The 17,937-nt window shown below is 42.3% G+C and overlaps 3 protein-coding genes across 6 annotated transcripts; 1 reads left to right on the plus strand and 2 right to left on the minus strand.

The window, feature by feature from the left end:
* Positions 1-2,438: 2,438 nt before the first annotated feature.
* On the plus strand, positions 2,439-5,758 carry LOC129591172 (striatin-like). 2 transcript variants are annotated; one of them, XM_055486722.1, is made up of 4 exons: positions 2,440-3,644; positions 3,702-4,250; positions 4,412-4,641; positions 4,706-5,758. In XM_055486722.1, exons 1-4 carry the CDS (start codon positions 2,709-2,711, stop codon positions 5,478-5,480), a joined length of 2,490 nt encoding a protein of 829 aa, XP_055342697.1. In that variant the 5' UTR covers positions 2,440-2,708; the 3' UTR covers positions 5,481-5,758. The 2 variants fall into 2 exon arrangements, with proteins under 2 accessions (XP_055342696.1, XP_055342697.1); XM_055486721.1 differs by having other exon boundaries at positions 2,439-4,250.
* An 849-nt stretch (positions 5,759-6,607) lies between these two features.
* On the minus strand, positions 6,608-11,306 carry LOC129591234 (LIM domain only protein 3-like). Of its 3 annotated transcripts, none has more exons than XM_055486815.1 (4): positions 9,765-11,306; positions 7,513-7,767; positions 7,303-7,428; positions 6,608-7,068 (listed from the first exon to the last, which is right to left on the minus strand). In XM_055486815.1, the coding sequence occupies exons 2-4, from the start codon at positions 7,752-7,754 to the stop codon at positions 6,846-6,848; spliced, it is 591 nt and encodes a 196-aa protein (XP_055342790.1). In that variant the 5' UTR covers positions 7,755-7,767; positions 9,765-11,306; the 3' UTR covers positions 6,608-6,845. The 3 variants fall into 3 exon arrangements, with proteins under 3 accessions (XP_055342790.1, XP_055342789.1, XP_055342791.1); XM_055486814.1 differs by lacking the exon at positions 9,765-11,306 and adding an exon at positions 8,005-8,310; XM_055486816.1 differs by lacking the exon at positions 9,765-11,306 and adding an exon at positions 7,973-8,310.
* A 1,131-nt stretch (positions 11,307-12,437) lies between these two features.
* On the minus strand, positions 12,438-17,509 carry LOC129591298 (TBC1 domain family member 25-like). Its single transcript, XM_055486901.1, is given in 6 exon segments — positions 12,438-14,310; positions 14,312-14,389; positions 14,391-14,515; positions 14,600-14,748; positions 14,823-14,932; positions 16,927-17,509. Coding segments are annotated over 6 exon segments (2,061 nt in total). The 5' UTR covers positions 16,984-17,509; the 3' UTR covers positions 12,438-12,768.
* Positions 17,510-17,937: the final 428 nt, after the last annotated feature.

Below are 17,937 nucleotides of genomic sequence, written 5' to 3' on the forward strand. Positions count from 1 at the left end.
TGCTTGGATGTACACGCCTTTATCAGGGTCTCTGTCTTAACTCGCATTCTGTCAGGGTATTCGTGCTCTATCCACTGAAGTGAAGGGTTTGTTTGTCTGCTTTTTTAGTCTCATCCATTTTACACTGCACCAACCCAACCAGGAAGTAAAATACCGCAATTAGGACGACGTGAAGTCAAATCCATTAGTGCATAACATTACGTACCCATAATACAAAGTACGTATCATGATCAGTAAAACACAACAAGCTCACTGCAACCCTTAATTCGGCACCTTTGTATTTATACATCTGTTTGGATTTATGCATACAGATAGAAACGTATTCTTTATGTGTGTGCTAGACATAACCCTAATGTAAAACAAGAAAACCACTGACTTCTGATGTATGTTATCAATACAGGATTTGCGATGAAAAGAACAGCGAAAAGGCGGCCCAGAATAATTTAACCAAAGGCGCGTCCATTTTAAGGCGGCAGTCCATAAATTAATAACGCAAACCTAGAAAATATTAATGTCAGTCGTACAATATGTATGAATTTTTTCGAAGCGGAAGCGCACGTATAATACGGGGCACAATGTCGGGACGGTACGCCGCTAGGTCGGTATTGTGGTCAGTATCTGACGAGGTGGTAAACACATTCTACTCCGTGTTACAAGCTCAAGAAAAAGGAAACTACGATCGCGTTCGGGTACTAACTACAGTAATTAATACTGAACAAGATACAGTTGCAGAAGAACACCGTAAAGGTACAGAGCATACAAGAAAATACTGATTTAATAAATCACTATTTTTTTGTTTGGCTCGGTATCCGTCAACTCTTTTTTGGGTAGGGATTGTCAAAAGCACCACTAGTTACTTCGAGTGTTTTCTGACAGTGGGAAAAGCACCCATAATATTACAGGCGTCGGCAAACCTAATCAGCACAGTAGCACCCTCGTAACGACGATATTTAGGAAACACCTGAAAATGACAGACTGCTTTATTTACGCTGCTAAGAACTTCACCGTATCCTCAAAGTCTGATTAAACAAAAAGGATCAGACTTTTGTTTAAGTCAAAATTTCGGTTTGGCTTTGCGGTGTAATCCTGTAAGTATGTGTACTATGTATGTAGTCGGCTGTAGCCGTGGATGACGATGTGTAAAACACAAGGTTCATGATAAGTTTTTCTTAAAAACAATTTATAAACTAACCAAAAAAATTTCCAATAGCCTGGTAAGATATTTCCATTAAAAAGAGCTAGTGACTGTAGTGCGATAATAATAATAATAATCGTACACTTATGTATGTTACTTTTTATAATAATTTTATGGAGATTGAATTGATAGAAATAAGAATAAAAAGTTTAAGTTTGGAGATTATGCGTGGTAATGCTATGAGTGTTTTGTGCACAGTCCCTTCCCACGTTAATTGGGACAAATTCTTCATTTGATTATATTTGTTGAGCGAAGCTCGCCTTGTACATATTGAGAAATAAAAGAATAAAAGTATAGGAGAGGTGGTTGGTTGGAGTACATCCTCCAAAAAATAATCTCTTGTTAGTTCAAGTTAGTCAGATTTTTAAAATTTATGCGCGCTGTGGCGAAGCATTATCTGTATCTGTATTATTGTACACGGGCTATGTCCAATAATGGATTGTCCAAATGCAAAACTTTTACCATAGTTCTTGTAAAGTTCCAGAGGTTTTGTGGTCATGGTAAACCGCACACAAACATCTGTATTCGTACTATGTCAAAAAAAGTCTACGCTGACCTTTGCCAGCGCTCTCTACAAGACTACAAAGGCGATCCTCGCTTCAGATCTGGTGCCTTCGCCGAAATCCAACATAAGCATTTAGCGGCAACATAGAAAACATAGCAGAGAAGATTTTGTTAGAGCTTGTCCTCACTATTGTGTTTTTTGGTTATGCATTCCAATACCCAATTATGAATTTTCTAAACCGTTAGCGTTAAGTTTGCACGATGCTAATGCACTTTTGTAAGTAACTCGTAACTCGTATTAATTTTACTTTCGCCGCACAACTTGCCGATTTGTCTAACTCTCATATACTGCTACGTCCAAATTCCAATAACGAGTTAAAGGGATTCGTGTTAGTCCGCAATATTTGTTTTAGGTCAGTATTCCCTTTCTGGTCCTATTACTTCTATTTTTTGGTTATCGGAATCATAATCGGATACCCACAGAAAACGGAAGTAAAATAAAAGAAAATCACTACAGCACTGCAATTGCGTTGCAAATATATGGTGGGAAGCACTTCGACTGACGTGTGAACTGCGAACCGAACTGGAAACTTGACAAGCGGCCTGCAGCGTCTTGGCGCTACCGAAAAGGCAATCAGTACAGTTCACTTTTCGGCGATCGGGTTTCATAGAGTGCCGAAAAGTGGGCTCATACATGATTGCTCCCTGTCTGGCCTTCCAGTAGCTGCCGCTGCCAACGATTGCAGGGCTGGCATGACTTAAATAATTGATTTGGAACAAACGGTCCAATACGACCAAGAGAGTGGGTTTCTTAACTTTTCTTTAAATGTGAATCGAATTTGTAAACTGGATTCTGCCTGATCTGCCGTGCACTTTATCGACCGTCTCGTACTCGCCACAACGACAAGGTAATCTGAGACGGTGTTTCTAACGAGATTTCTTCCACGCAGCGCGATCATGCGCTATTGCCGTCAATCACGGATCTTGTAGTTGTGTTTTTCTGTGCGCGATGAGTGCCAACATGGATGTGGGTGCTGCTGATGGAAAATCGAGCAGTCGACCCAAGGAAGCTGCTCCTGACAAGCAGGCACGTTTCAATCCCGCGTACAACAGTGGCGATCCGTCTGGCTCTACTTCCCCGTATCCCAATATCCCTCCAACTCCCCCCGTTGCCTCGCAGAATGCCAATGCGACATATGGTGGATCGTTTGAGAGTGGCAGTCCGGTTAGCAGTGATCCGTCGGTGCAGAATAATCCCGCTGCCGCGTCTCCTCAACCCAACCGCATCAAAACCCCCTCTCCCAATTATCCCGCGGATATGCAGCCAGCCAAGACACCCCTGGAATATCAGCGACCCCAGTACACATTTCCAGGCGTCCTACACTTCCTGCAGCATGAATGGACGCGTTTTGAGTTGGACCGCGCCCAGTGGGAAGTGGAGCGGGCCGAGCTGCAGGCGCGCGTTGCCTTTCTGCAGGGTGAGCGCAAATCTCAAGAAAGTCTTAAAGTAGATCTGGTCCGCCGTATCAAAATGCTGGAATTGGCGCTGCGGCAGGAGCGACAGAAGTTTGCTCGTTATAAAGTGGAGATGGAGGGCGCACAGCCTGTTAATAATGATGCGGGCAAAGCCAGTGAGGAGTTCAATCATGAGTACGGGATGAGTGATCTGGGATATGGTGATTATGTGCGCGATACGGCGGAAGACAGTAGTGCTCTAATATCGGGTATTTCCTGGAAGGAAGGTCGTCATCTGCTGCGGCAGTATCTGAAGGAGATCGGCTATACGGATACGCTCATTCACCTGCGCTCAGCCCGTGTGCGTCAGCTGGTCGGCAATGCTAATCGGCGGGTGGGGAACCCGCGGGGAGCGAACGCCGCCAACGCCACGGACGAGCAGGAACGCGTGAAGGATGTGCCCAAATCTGTGATGGATAATGCGCTAATGGTAGCGGAGAATGCTATTTGTGCCACATTTAACCTGCTTAATCCGCATCCTTTGCAGTCGTCGCGGGAGGCGGAAGACAGTGATGAGGGCGAGGATGACGAGGAAGAGGGGGGTTCGTCGTTTACCAGTGTGTTTCAGCGGGATAAAAAGTCCAGAAAGACCATCATCCCCATGCGACCGCCCAAAAGTGCCAGCAATGAGGATATGGCGCAGGTGATCGGGGACGCCGATACGGAGGCAGCAATAAAGGAGTTCGATTTTTTGGGCGCGGACACTGAGGGCAGTGGGGAGGCGCGCAGTGGGGATGGCGAAGAGTGGCCGTCATCGCCGAATTTGGCTCGCATGAAGGAAGAGTTTCGCAATGAGCAGAAGGATCGTCGTGGAATGAGCCGGCCTAAACGTACGCAGCTGCAGGAGATGCTGCAGAATCTGAAGCAGGAGGAGGATATTACCGATCTCACCGCATCAAACAAGTACAGCCTTTCATTTTCGGCTCTTCCCGAGATATCATTTCCCACCGGTGATGGAGGCCCGGATGGATCATTTGGTCTGGGTGAATTGGCAGGCTTAACAGTTAACAATGATACTGAAAGTGGAAATTATGACGTAAGTTTACTCTTTCACATATACCACAATGTTGCATGGTTTTTCTTTGCTATTTGATCGCCGATCCGTGTATGGGCTATCTGACATGTGAAAATTAAGTGCGGATCACCTGTAAATCGCCTCAGTTATGGTAGCAATATTGGTGTTATTGAATGTTGCAGTTATCAGCGAATCGCGATGGCAGCACGCGCAAGAGTTGGTCCACCAAGTACAGTCTTCGCAGTCATTTTGACGGTGTACGCTCACTGACATTTCACCCGGAAGATTTAATGCTCATGACAGCATCCGATGATGGAACGCTGAAATACTGGAATCTTTTCCGTAACTGGAATGGCAACAAAAAAGCCTCGTCCGTGGATTTTGAGCCGGTTTACACATTTCGCGGCCATATGTAGGTTTTTATCGGCAGTCATTCTTTGATTAACGAGTCCTAATTCTGTATTCTGTGATTGTAGAGGCCCGGTTCTCTCCACAGCCATGTCTAACAGCGGTGAATATTGCATCAGCGGTGGCGCTGATTCCACAATACGCTTCTGGAATCTCTCCTGCACAACTGGTGATCCCTATGAGGCCTACGATCCCGCCATCGTCGGACCCATCTTGGAGCAGCATACGGATGCCGTCTGGCATTTGGCACATCATCCCCTGCAGCCGCTGATGGTGTCCTGTAGTGCGGACGGTCGCATAATCTGGTGGAATACGGAGAATAACAGCATGCTAACGCAGATGGCTGTCTCCGATTGGGGCGCTCCCACATGCGCGGACATTTTCCCCAATGAGACGGCCAAGTTCTCGGCGTCGTTTGCTCATGATGCGGCTATGTTCGATGTGGAAACGGGCAAAGCAGTGGTCAAACTGAAAATTCCTGATAATCCGGATGATTACATTTACCGTATTGTTAATCATCCCAGTCTTCCCATTGCAATAACCGCTCATGAGGACCGGCAGGTGCGCTTTTTTGACACTAATACGGGTGAACTGATCAACTCGATGGTGGCCCATCTGGATGCCGTGTCCTCATTGGCCGTGGATCCCAACGGACTGTATTTGGTGACGGGCAGCCATGATTCTAGTATTCGCTTTTGGAGTATGGACTCCAAAACCTGCTTACAGGAGAGTTCGGTGCATCGGAAAAAGCTAGATGAGTCGGTGCTGGATGTGGCGTTTCATCCCAGTAAGAATCACGTGGCCAGTGCGGGTGCTGACGGAGTTGCCAAAGTGTTTACATAGCGTTTAAATTGGACATTTTGTTTAGTATTTATATATTTTTTGACTCATAATTTGGGATATTTATTGTTACTTTTTTCTGATTTTGAGTGTGGTTTTTTATTTTGGTTCTCCCGTTTTTTTTCGCCCGCATCTTTTGAAGTCTGGTTTGATTTGGCTTTAATTCGTGCTTGTTCAGACGGAAGTGGAACAAACTGTTGATCCGCAAATTCTGATTGTACTTAATGTTTATTTAAGAATGATTAACAGTCCTGGTCGGCTTTCTGTCTGATTGTAGCATGCTTGCGTCTGAAATGCGTGGTGCCAGAAGCTATTAAGAGATCGTTCCTGAAGACAGGAATCTGTGTCATTAATTCTGAGTACCAGGTATGGCAGTATTATTTGCAATTTCGGCGCTGAAGTACACATATATCCCATTCAAATACGGTGACAATTAGCTCCATACTTCTACAGTCTGCTCGATACTCCTGGAAGTCGGTAGTGAAATGACCACATCGGCTTTGGCGCTCTGCTTTTTATTTAACGTTAACGTAAATAATTATAGTTCGGAAGTTCAATTAATGCTGTGTGCTCAGGGATAAACCTAGTGTTCCCGTGCGTCCCTGCTTTAATTGCTGCATAATAGTATGTAGATGTGCAGCTTCATTATTAACTAGTTTATCCCGAAATCCTTTCGTCCTTCAGTGATTAATCCCATCAGTGCTACACTACACAGGCAGACATTCCATCATCCGGTGGCATGACAAGTATGTGCCATGGACTAATGAGGTTCATGAGTAAAATGTATTGACTGAGATGGAGAATGATAACTGCATCCCTCCTTGAGATCATTTGACGGGTTAGGAGTACAGATCTCTTTTCTCAATGGCCTCTGTCGGATATAATTAAGAAATAATCAGCTTTTTCTTCATATCAATCTCTTCACACCAATTGACCATTCAGTTGACAATCGGCAAAATAGCAGTTGACAAAACATGCCGGGTCGAACAACGCGTACGCAGCGCGATCCAACTTAACTATTTTGAGTTTTTGCTAAATCAGAATGCTTCGTGAATCGACTAAAAAAGGTTTATTCAATTAAATTTCAGCACTTGTATTTCGTTTTTCATTTTTATTTCACATAAAAGTCTGTTCAGCAACCCACAGATACATCTTTAATTTATCAGCATGCATTCGCTCAGTGAGTTTTATAAGAATTTAGTTTTACGTCCAGCTCAGCCAATAAAAAATCTATTTAAAGCTCGGATCGTACACAACAGCATAACCATGTTAATTGAGTACTTGTATGAATAATCGCAAATGAAAAAATTGAGTACGTTTGAAAAAAACTAATGGCGCAACCATATCAGCTGGAGTGGGGAAAGGGTTTTATATCGTGCCACTTCTGTTCATTTCCGACGGCTCATTAACGACGCATGTAAGGTGAGTGCTGTTGGGCACTATAACCGAATGCGGCATACATGAGCGTATCGACGGGATATTCCCATTCTGCAGAGAGCGCTGGGAAAGTCCAGACAACATTCGATCCTCGTAATCCATTTCGCAAAGAATTTGGTTATTCCACAAATAAAAGCGATCCCCAACGCAAAATCTGTAAAAAAATATAAATAAGGAATTGTGATTTTCACATTAATTTGCAACTATATTTTAATGGTACTGCAGACATTAATACTGCTGTTTTGATCACGCACGAACAATACTATGCCGTTAATTTTACAGAACATTAATCCCTTATTCAGTCTAACAATTGTAAGTAAAATCATTCGCAGTTTTTTACACGCATTTGATACTAGTTCTGAGGCAATTTTCTACCCATTTGAGGTACCTGTAACTACAATTGTGGCAGTTGAAACATTCCAGATGGTAAACGTTTCCGTTGGCGCGCATTACAAGTTCAAAAGCCGGTATCTGTTTCTTGCAGGAACTGCAATGGCCCACCCCGCCAAAAAGTCTAAACCACATTCAAAATTGTTTATCATTCTTTCTTGATTTAAATGATGCAAAAAGGTGTAGCAGTTATTAGTTGCACGAGTACCTTAAGTAATCCCGTCGACATAATATCAGGTCGGCTTTTGTGAAACAGGTGCTGCCCACTTCTCCCAAGCGGCAATCACAGCATGCGCATTTCAGACAATCTTCATGCCACAGTTTATCTAACGCTTTTAAATAGAAGCGATCCAAAATCACCGTACCACATCCAGAACAATGCAGCAAATTTCCACATGTCAGGGAGCCGGAAACCGCAGGTAATGTTCGAGAACTATCAAACGGATCCATGAGACAGACGTATCTATGCGAGCAAATATTTGAAATTAGCTAGAGCGCACTCTGTATTTAAGCAAACTTGCGTATCTGTTCAAGGTCACAGATCGCATACGTCAAGTCATTTAAAAATACATAAATAAATTTTTTAAAAAAATTGAAATAATAAAATATATTGATCAACGAATCTCCGCTAAAGAAATACATAAGATTGACACATAAAATATGAGTGCTTTCGACGGGAAAATAAGGGAACAAGCCATACGCAACAACATATGCGTAAACGTTTCGCTTAAAAGAGTTCCCAAGCCCAAATTGACCACTAAATCCAAATTCATCAACTGGTTGACAAAATATTCTGGGATCGTTTGAGTGGATCATTTGAAATGCACACCGGATACGCGCGACCAACAGCTTATCAGTTTTGAAACAGACATCAAACTGCATGCGGTCTGTGCCTGTCGACGGTGGTTATCCTGGCCGGTAAAAAGGCTATACTCTACGCTAGATGGCCAATGTGCTCATAGTGTGATATGCCTAATCAGGACAATCGCCACCACAAATCGCAACATAATCCTATTACTTCAAAACACGACCAAACCAGGCGGCGCGTGTCGATCACATCTAGTTTTAGCCTGTGACCGTACTCCCGAGTCAAAGATTATGGGCTGTGGATGAAGATTCAAATATACTGCACTACATAGTGCAGTATACCACAAAACGGTATACCGCTTTGTGGATGCGCGGCTAACGTTAGCCTAATGATGTGATTTTCACCAGTTCTCTCACATACTTTTATGCACTATCCAGCTAGTGTACTTAGTTGTAAGGCAGTAAACAAGTGGAAAAATCGTTTATTACTATAAAGTATCTTGTTAAAGATACAGTTCATCACAGTATGTGCAGTTTGTTTCCATTATTAATTTTATAGTGAGAAGCTACCAATTTTAAGGCTTTCGTTTTTTCTACATTTTTACAAGTTTAACCGAACATTATGTGTACCAATAGCAGCGCGCTTTCAGCTTGCGATATTTATCATACGTATGTGTACCAGGTAAAAGCTGTTTTGGCTTGAATAAAGCGCGCAATGCTTTTTAAATTGACAAAAACGTCAGAATTGTGACAGATAATATTGTAGATACTTTTGGTTAGTTGCATGGCTCACTTTAATTTTCTTACTAGGGTAGTGTTACAAATCTTCTTGCATATTTTTTATACTGATAAGATTCATACTTCGAATACTGCCTTATATGGGCTCCCTTTATATTACTCTCCCTTATCTGGGCTCCCGAGCAATATGAGCAACCCTCTACATGGGCGATTACGTTATTACTCACACTTTCGCAGCTGTTATCAGTGTTATGACTGACTGAAAATTTTGATTTACTTAAAATACTTATTTTGCCAGTACTTCTGTAGCATTTAGTTTGTATTAAAGTGCTCAGGTTGCATCAACGACTGATTCAAAATCTTTCTAAAATTTATATGTGTGACTTAAGCTGGAAGAAAAAGGAACGAGGACGCTTTGAAAGAAAAAAACGAGAAGAAACTTCGCCCGCTTGAATGCACTAAGAACCCCATGAAAAAATAATCTGATATGCAATTACTGCATTTTTCAGTTTGTTCACTGGCAAATCCGGTTGAAATTAATGAAAAATATATATAAATAATATATATATATATATAAATATAATTCGGGTGTGAAATTTTGGAATTCTTTGGTGTGCTCTTTGGTAGAAAAGGGTTCTGCTATAAATCCGATAAATTAATTTGACGGGCATTGCTAACTAGCCGGGAGCCCAGATAAGGGTGAGTAATGTAAGGGGAGCCCATATAAGGCAGTATTCGAAGTATACGTATACTATGTAAATGTTTAGTTGTGAGTACTCGCTAAGCTGTCATCATTCGGCAGAACAATACGAAAGTTGTGCTAAACAGTAAACGTCGTAATAAGTCAGATTTTCCCGCTGTACGCCAATGCCGGCGCTAGTTGCTTGTGTTCTCGATCGGCCTATATGAACTTACTTCAAATAATTTCAATGGGATACGGTGTCACACACACATGGCTCCCGCAACCTCTGAATCCATAACAGTTTTTGTAAAATAAAGTTCAGTTTTCGTAAACAGGTTATCTGCCAGGAAAAGGCTTGTCTCGGGAGTGCTGTTATCACTGTTCGACTGCACTGCCGCATGAGATGCCGGCCATGCGGCGATAGATTGCCCAGTCTGGATACTTGAGTGCAAGCCGGAAATGGTAGTAAGTGGATACAGCACTAAATTATGCACGTGGTAGGGCGGAATTGTTCTGGTGTCGTGAAATTAAACCAGATGAACACGAAGAAAACTCCCGTTTACGTTACGAAGAAACCAAAACAGCGACGATCGGATGTTGTCTAGACAGAGATTTCGGGTAAGTTCAAACGGTACAGCAAAATGTCACGTGTATAATATTATTATAGTTAGACAATCGGACTGCACTGGGAGCACTAACGAGTGATAATGGATGTATATTGATGCTAAAGGGCACATAAACGCCGCAAAAGTGTCGATGTAGATGCCGCAGCTGTATTTGGGCGCGCGCGTATGCAGACTGTGTATGTACGCTGGGCACTGCTGCCCGCCAGGATCCAGTGCGGTTAAAAACACATTTGCGTTAAGTACGAGTCAGTAATGGAAGGTCCACAAGCCGGGGACAAGTTTATGGCTAGTAAGGGAGAACACCATAATAAAGACACTGCATCATCGCCTTGCGGGCATATATACAGCCGGTCGCTGCAGCATTTATCGAGAGAATGGAGTAAGACTTTCAGTCCTTTTTCTTCCCCATTATATTCAACATCCATCAAGCAGATTAGTTTACCAGATACAAATCAAACGCCGGCAGAAGCATTTTGGAGATTGCTTCCTCGCGATATATTGCTGCTGTGTGCGATGCTGCAGCAGCAGAGCTTCTATAGAGGAAACAGATATCCCGCACCGCATATCGCGCGTCCTGAGCGTCAATCCTGGCGGTATTATGCTTGGTGAAAAGCAATTAAATGGAGCGAAAACGTAGACTTTATAATAGGCGGACGTATAGAAAGGACGGCACACGTTCGGCTCCGGCATCTACTGTACAATACATCCAACCGCACTGCCAGCCAATGGGGCCAGCGTCCAATCCTATAGAAAGCCCTCCGTGTGCAGGCTGCCTTGAAAAGCGGCATTTTTCCAAATAATCTTCTCCCGCAAATTGAATTGATATTCTCTTGTGGATAATAACTCTATGGGTTGCTTCAGTGATCATGATACCAGATAAATTGCCTCAACTAAACACTACTTACACCAACAGCGTGCTATCCTATCAAATACGATTAGTGCACACAGCGGGCTTCCTACGCACTGCACACTGCAACACAGCCGCGCGGGCAGCCAAATGAAGCTTCTTCCATCCAGGAACCTATATCCATTTGTCATCTTTCCGTTTGCAATTAACTTGAAATTGCTGATCAGCACAACAACAACTAGCCGCGTTGAACGTTCCTATGCACACAGCTCGGCGGGGCGAATACCTACAGTCACATTCAGGATGCTAAATTAATGTACTTGTAATTAACGTATTTGCCCACACCACCGATAACCACTTCGCATGCCGAAAAACAAACAATTAATTTTGAGGAATTTGTTAAGGCATCCGCCATGCGGAAGTGATGGTTGCAAATTTGCAACATTCGGGTGCTGCATTACGAATAATCAGTGCGAGACGTACAGTATCTTTCCAGGAGCATACGTGCCGCAGCATGGTAACACTGAAAATTGTTTTCTCACAACAACTACGCGTATGCGTCAATAATGTTAACGCGCGAAAAGGTCAAGGTTCTGTACGGCACGTTGGAGGTTAATTCTATTACAGTATTGCTCCATTAACATTAACCATATTGTATAATTACTATATACTGTAGATGAAGTCTTTCACCTGATCAATTTTGAAAACACTCACAATATATTTTATATTCCGATGAAAAAACGGTTTTTAAATTTTGTTTTGTGTCTGTGATATTTCTGAGCTGTCTGCAGTAACACTGTGGACCAAAATCTTCTGTATTAGCTTACAAAATCTCTCTGAAAATGGCTTTTATAAACACAATTTCATAACAGCCATGCTTTCACATGATTATGTGAAGAATGATTTATTGAAACTTCGCATACATGGTTTATTTCGACCTCGTTATTTTCTTGGCGTTATTTGTTTGGGTCAATGGGTACTTCTATCTTTTATTTCAAGTGTTCAGTGAAAATTACCGTACGGCAGTGAGAAGCATTTTTGTGTGCCAGGCAAAAAATTATCTGAGCGAAACAATTTGTAAACTCTATTCAGTAGCTATACCTTTAGATCTCGTCAATTGCAATCATAAATCTACTGATATAAATCCACTTCTATCAATTCAGACTTCTGCAAAACAACCAATTAAAACTTTCCGAATTACCAGCTCATGCAACCAAAGTACTTCAGGATTGTGATTCGCAATCATTCAACCTAGTTGTATCATGCAACGGACAATATTATCGTCCAATGGTCGAATTTCGTCACCTCCGCATTAATAAATCACCAACTAAATATTATCTACCCGGCATTCGATAACACCAAACATTGAGACAAATGCGGTGATTGTCCTACGAACCTTTTTGCAATCAGTCGCGACAAGCGATTCGTCAAAGCCACAGCGCTATCGTCCAATTTATTAATAAAAGTCACGGGAAACTTCAAAATATTCAGCGCGGTTAGAATTTCGTAATAATAATTACGTTCAAAATCCCAAAATCACAGACCTGAGTCATGCATGTACACGTATATAAAAACCAAATAAACCAACTGCTGTATAAAAATATCTCAGTACAAAATACGCAAAAAGATCACCAACCACTGTCAATTACGGTAGTGCAGCCAAACCGAGTCGGCTATACTTCAACAACCCATTAATTAACAAAACAGATAACACCTGTAACCAATGCCAAAATGAAAACACCGTACAACTACTCTTGAGTACCCTTAGAAAGAACTGTGCGTCTCCTCTGAGCTGTTCTCAATGGCCCGCTGCTGCTGCTGTAGATGCTGCAGCTTCAAATAATCTCCAAACATTTTCCGCGCATCCGCCAAAATCTTTACGAGGTTGTATTTTTTAATCATGCGATCAAAATACATGGCCAACTCGAAATGATGCTGCGTTTTGTTAGCCAACAAGTGATTCCGATTGTGTAACAATATCGTAAGACACACAAACAGGAGAAACGGGTTCCCATCACCAAGCTTATCCGGTGGCGGAAGATCGGAAGAGTTTTTCAGTTCATTGGAGGATGTATCGGTGATGCCTGAGTCCATAATACTTTGGGGCCAAGCTCGTGAACTATCCCCATTCCGATATAAATCTGTCACACACAATCCCTCAACAATATCGCCGGGAGTAACGGCTGGAGATAGTGAGCGCAGAGAGTCGATCTTCGAGTCCGTTAACGTCTCGTCCATGCTCAACATGGATAGTGATCGCGGTGAAGGAGACGCCGTGGATCCCCGACTATGTGAACCGGAGCAATGTGGGGATTTCGATTTTACACCCAAATATTCGAATTCCTTTCCCATTCGCTCGGTAAGGGAGTTCTGCAGCAACACTAACTCCTCTGAGTCGCCCGAAGATAAATCGTCTCTCTCAGTGTCACCATTCTCACTTCCAGTTTTGCTGGGATGAGCACTTCCTCTTCCCGATGAGAATTTCGAAGAACACCCGTACTGGTGAAACCGGGAACGATTTGAATATTCACAATCACAAAACACATTATCTTCAATTTGCGGCTCGGCCAGGTCGATTTCACCCTGAGGTGGATCAGGCGGCAGCGAGCTCCAGATGACCTCCAAGGCTCGCAGTGAATCCTCAAAACCGAACTCTCGTTTCATTTCAACCAACAGCCACCGATAACAAAACAGCAGATCATCCGAGTCGTTCTCAGCAAGATATGCACCAAATTCTGGATCGTAATAATTCAGCAATCGACGCAAATGCTCAAACTTTATCATCATGCTCTCGCTGTCTCGTCGGAAATTTTTCTTCATTCGTTTCATTAAGCCACAGAAACAGATGTAAGCGTGAGCTTCATCACGCATGACATAGAGAAGCGGTGATGCCAGATCACTCATCCCTTGACAGTACGAAACAGATGGATGGGTCAATGCGTATGTCGTCAAAATATGATACAAAGCAACAATGTTTTTATTATCATCCGATCCCGCATAGAACTTTTGTGATCTGTCCGTTCGTAAGACATCCTTCTTTACCAGATTACTGATAGAAATGTGTGGAAGCTGATCATCCCTTATGGATTTCTGACATTTCTCTCGTAAATCGTAATATTCCTTCGATTTTCTCTTCATATAATCCAGCCGTTCCTGCCCAGTGAGATTATCCGGGAATACATTCAAAATCAGCCGCCAGACATATTTTCTGACATGCTGGTCCACACCTCCCAAATATACCGATCGCCGAAGATCCATGGGACGTACCAGACGCCCGGCGGAGTCAAGAAAATTCCGATACTCCGGAATCGGTCATGGGGGCCTTTGGTGACCGCGCTTCCTCATCGGGATCGCTTGCCGTTAAGTTTAAGGCCTTTTGGACTAATCTCCATAGGACGGCCCAAGGACGACAAGCGTTCACGGAAAGACGCGCCACGCGTTGCTGGAGGACGAACTGTGCTGCCTGGTTCGGGTAGATCTAGAGGACGGATAATGTCCCAGTCATCAAAACCTATGCGGAACAACTGGCTCGATAAAAAGCGCATTGAGAGCAAGGTTCAAAGTGTTACGGAGATTAATAAGGACACTTTCATACCGTCCACAAATGGCTGCACATCAACCTTCAAACGCAGACAAGGATCCGCATAGCTTAACAGTGCTGCATCGAGATCCCAGTCAGATAGAAGCGATAAATAAGTTGGCCTGTTACATTCATCGCGCGCTTGATAGCTGATTGTAAAATCGCTGCAAACAGCATTATAATTGGTATTGGGTCAGGTATAAAGTTAACAGAAAAATTCATTACATTATTTCCGTACCTTTTGATCTCCAATGCTTTAGCCAATAATTTTCGCAGGATATCGAAAGAAGTGATACGGGGATCAATGCAGAATTTTTTGTAAACTGGATCCTTCACACCGTCACATTTCTACAAAGCGAACAATCAACCTATGCAGATACGATAGGGTGTCTAGATAGGAAAAGCGTACGTAATTATTTCTGCACAATTCACACAAGTTCACACATTGAAAATGTTGCAAAACAAGCAATAAATAAATAATGATCAGCTTAACAGGTAACATAATGTGTACAGTTGTTGGAAGTTACTGTGTTTGTATTGTACGCCACACGAAATAACACTGCTCGCTCAGCAGCCTAGTAAAGAGAGTGGTAGCGAATAATTATAACAGTTCCCGCGGGTGAGTTGTGTTTCAGTTTTCCCCAACAGGCAGATAATTAATAGAGGTAGTAAACACCCCGGAAATACATTTTGTTAACCGAGCACGTGGGCATTTACGTCCGCAGTTTTTCTACAAAAAAACACAGCCGTACTTTGCGATCGCTCTATTCGGTTAGTTCTTTCAAAAACGGCATACTAAGCAATAACAGCCTTCCATAAATAGTACTCGTAGTTACGAACCTAAAAACAACCTTAACAAGTATAAAATTTGGGGCATAAAATCTGAACAGATTTGGGCAAATGCGCTAGGCTAATTTTTTTCTCTGAAGATCTTTAAATTTGATCTGCGGCTTTAACTTTTATCAGCCGCATAGCGTGTAACTATAGACTCACAACAATCTGAAAAGCAACCCCCTACCCCAGAGAAACAACAATTCACCTGATCCGTGGCAACAGTTTCTTGACAGTCGATTTGTGACTGTACTCACTTAATTTTGCGTATGCAGTCAAAAAGTTTTGGTGTAATGGAAACATGCAATCCGGGCGCTGATCTACGTGAGGGCCTAGACAAGGCTAAAACAAGAGAAAAAAGAGCCGAAACAATTACCTACCGGAAAATGGCTCGACTGCATTTGCTGGCTCTCCAGCACCAAAAATCACTAAATCTCTGTGACCAAGTGTTAAGTTTTGTGAAGTAGGAAAAACCAAAAATGCAACGACCGCTACAGGAACGCAATATATAAACTACGTTATAAATTAATAACACTCAACTACCGCACATCCATCCCATAATACCGCAAACCGCCAAAATTACGGGGCAGAAATAATTTGCACAATGTGCACACAAAGTTCGGCTTTTTGCCTTCAGCATTTCACACAATTTACTTAACTAAGTATTCTGCGCATTTATTTTAGCTTAATGTTGTTGTCTGTCTCGGTAGATGAACCGATGAGTTATAATTTGGCAACATGCAGCGAAAACTTAAAGAGGTCAAATAAAATGAATGCCGTTGCCGGTTCACAGAGTGCCATGCCGACACCATATTATTTTTACAGAACAACAATTTAGCCGATAAAAGGTTATCGCTGTGCACTTTCATGTCGTTCGAAACCGATAGGCAATCAAAAATGTTTGCCATCTTAACCATTTTATGATCCGGTAAACAAGATAAACGAGCTAAAGTTAAGAACGGAAATGAATGTTGAGTGCCAATGGCGTCTTGGTGAATCTAATGGTTTTTCCGCCTGATGAGCACCATTGTTATCTTGCAAAGCAAAAGAGCACTGCGGTAATGCAGCCAGCAGTAACAGTTAACACAAAACAGAAGGCGCAATCACAAAAACTTATACATACTTTTATGTACAGAAATGTATGCATAATTGTAAGTAATTGTACACTTGTGTTTTTGTACAAAATGGACGAATGAAATTGCGAAGAGTAATTTTTTTCAAAATCACTTAAACAAAGGCTGCAAAGCAAAGACCAAAACATTCACTCGTGCTCACAGATCACTTAATTCCTCGTTCTATCTGTAAGCACTTGCAGTAAGTAGAAAATAATTGTGCCAATCATACTGTTAATCTGTTTGAACCCACTATTTAAAAAAATGCCACTAAACGAAAATAAAATTAAGACCACTTTAACACTCACTGCCAATACTAACGAGTCGACTAATTATACGTATTTCTAAATACATGGAATTAAAGCAGTCTAGATCTGCTGCATCGTTTACGACTCTTACCGTAACTTTGACTTTGATGGCTTCCATCTGGTGAAGTGAAAAGACGTCCGACTGCATGGTTTTCCGAGCCCTTTTAGATACCTTAGATTCAGTCTCCAAACTTTGTGAGAACTATCCAACAAATCCCGTGCCTGGTATCCCTTTTATCTCTAGTTTCGCTCGGCTTTCCAATTAAGACCAACGATACTGAGATATTCCAACCTTGTTTATGCACGATGAACCACAGTTTCGCGCGATCGTGCACGATAAGGAAAGAGAGCAAACGATTAACTGGAAGATGTGGAGAAAGTCGAAATCGCACATTTCCTATGAACACTCTAGCATGAAGGCATAACTATCTTGAGAAAATCTGATTCCTTTGGAATTCTCTTGGTCTATCTTTTGAAACTTGTCTACCGTCGCTGAGTAAACAGCAGAACACTACCAGACGGCATGATTTATCAATGGTTGAAGTGGCCCAACACGTTGTAATCAGGTGGCGCCAGACGTCAAGGTTTGGGCGGAGCGCTCGAGAGAACCGGTGTACTTGATTGGTCAAAATCATAATATTTAAAAATAATTCCTAATAATTTACACTTTCGCATTAAGAGCACTCATCTTCCATACGAAATTGTTGTTTTGACTGATTCTTCCACGCTTTATCTAGTTCACTTTCATCGGAAAAGTGCGGCAGTGCATTATTCAGGGCAGAAGGCGAAATTTGTACCTATCGTGTACCTAGTACCTACGTACTATATTATCGCGCAATATCCTTTTCTGCATTTAATCAGTATTGTAATTACGTATCTGGCAAAACCCTGATAATAATTCCTGCATGTCTTTGACTCTTCGGTTAAAGCTGCATTAAATTTCCCAACGCTTCGCGTGTAGTAGGCACTATTCGTTTTTAAATTAAAAGCTCAGTGAAAAAACCAGAATGTTGCAAAAATAAAAAGTTCTATTTCGCAACCAAGCATTCAACTACTCGCTTCACTACAACATGCTGCTACCCTGAAATTCGACGCTGGCAGT

The sequence above is a fragment of the Paramacrobiotus metropolitanus genome, unplaced genomic scaffold (assembly GCF_019649055.1).
Source record: "Paramacrobiotus metropolitanus isolate TYO unplaced genomic scaffold, Prichtersi_v1.0 Parri_scaffold0000045, whole genome shotgun sequence".
NCBI lineage: Eukaryota > Metazoa > Tardigrada > Eutardigrada > Parachela > Macrobiotidae > Paramacrobiotus > Paramacrobiotus metropolitanus.

Excerpts from the sequence above, each read along its gene's own strand:
- LOC129591172 (XM_055486721.1), top strand. The coding sequence starts at position 2,709 with ATGAGTGCCAACATGGATGTGGGTGCTGCTGATGGAAAATCGAGCAGT. Across the intron at positions 4,251-4,411 it reads CTGAAAGTGGAAATTATGAC|TTATCAGCGAATCGCGATGG; the intron begins GTAAGTTTACTC and ends TGAATGTTGCAG. Across the intron at positions 4,642-4,705 it reads TACACATTTCGCGGCCATAT|AGGCCCGGTTCTCTCCACAG; the intron begins GTAGGTTTTTAT and ends CTGTGATTGTAG.
- LOC129591234 (XM_055486814.1), bottom strand. The coding sequence starts at position 8,186 with ATGCAGTTTGATGTCTGTTTCAAAACTGATAAGCTGTTGGTCGCGCGT. Across the intron at positions 7,768-8,004 it reads GTTTACGCATATGTTGTTGC|ATACGTCTGTCTCATGGATC; the intron begins GTATGGCTTGTT and ends TTGCTCGCATAG. Across the intron at positions 7,429-7,512 it reads TGTCGACGGGATTACTTAAG|ACTTTTTGGCGGGGTGGGCC; the intron begins GTACTCGTGCAA and ends AATGTGGTTTAG.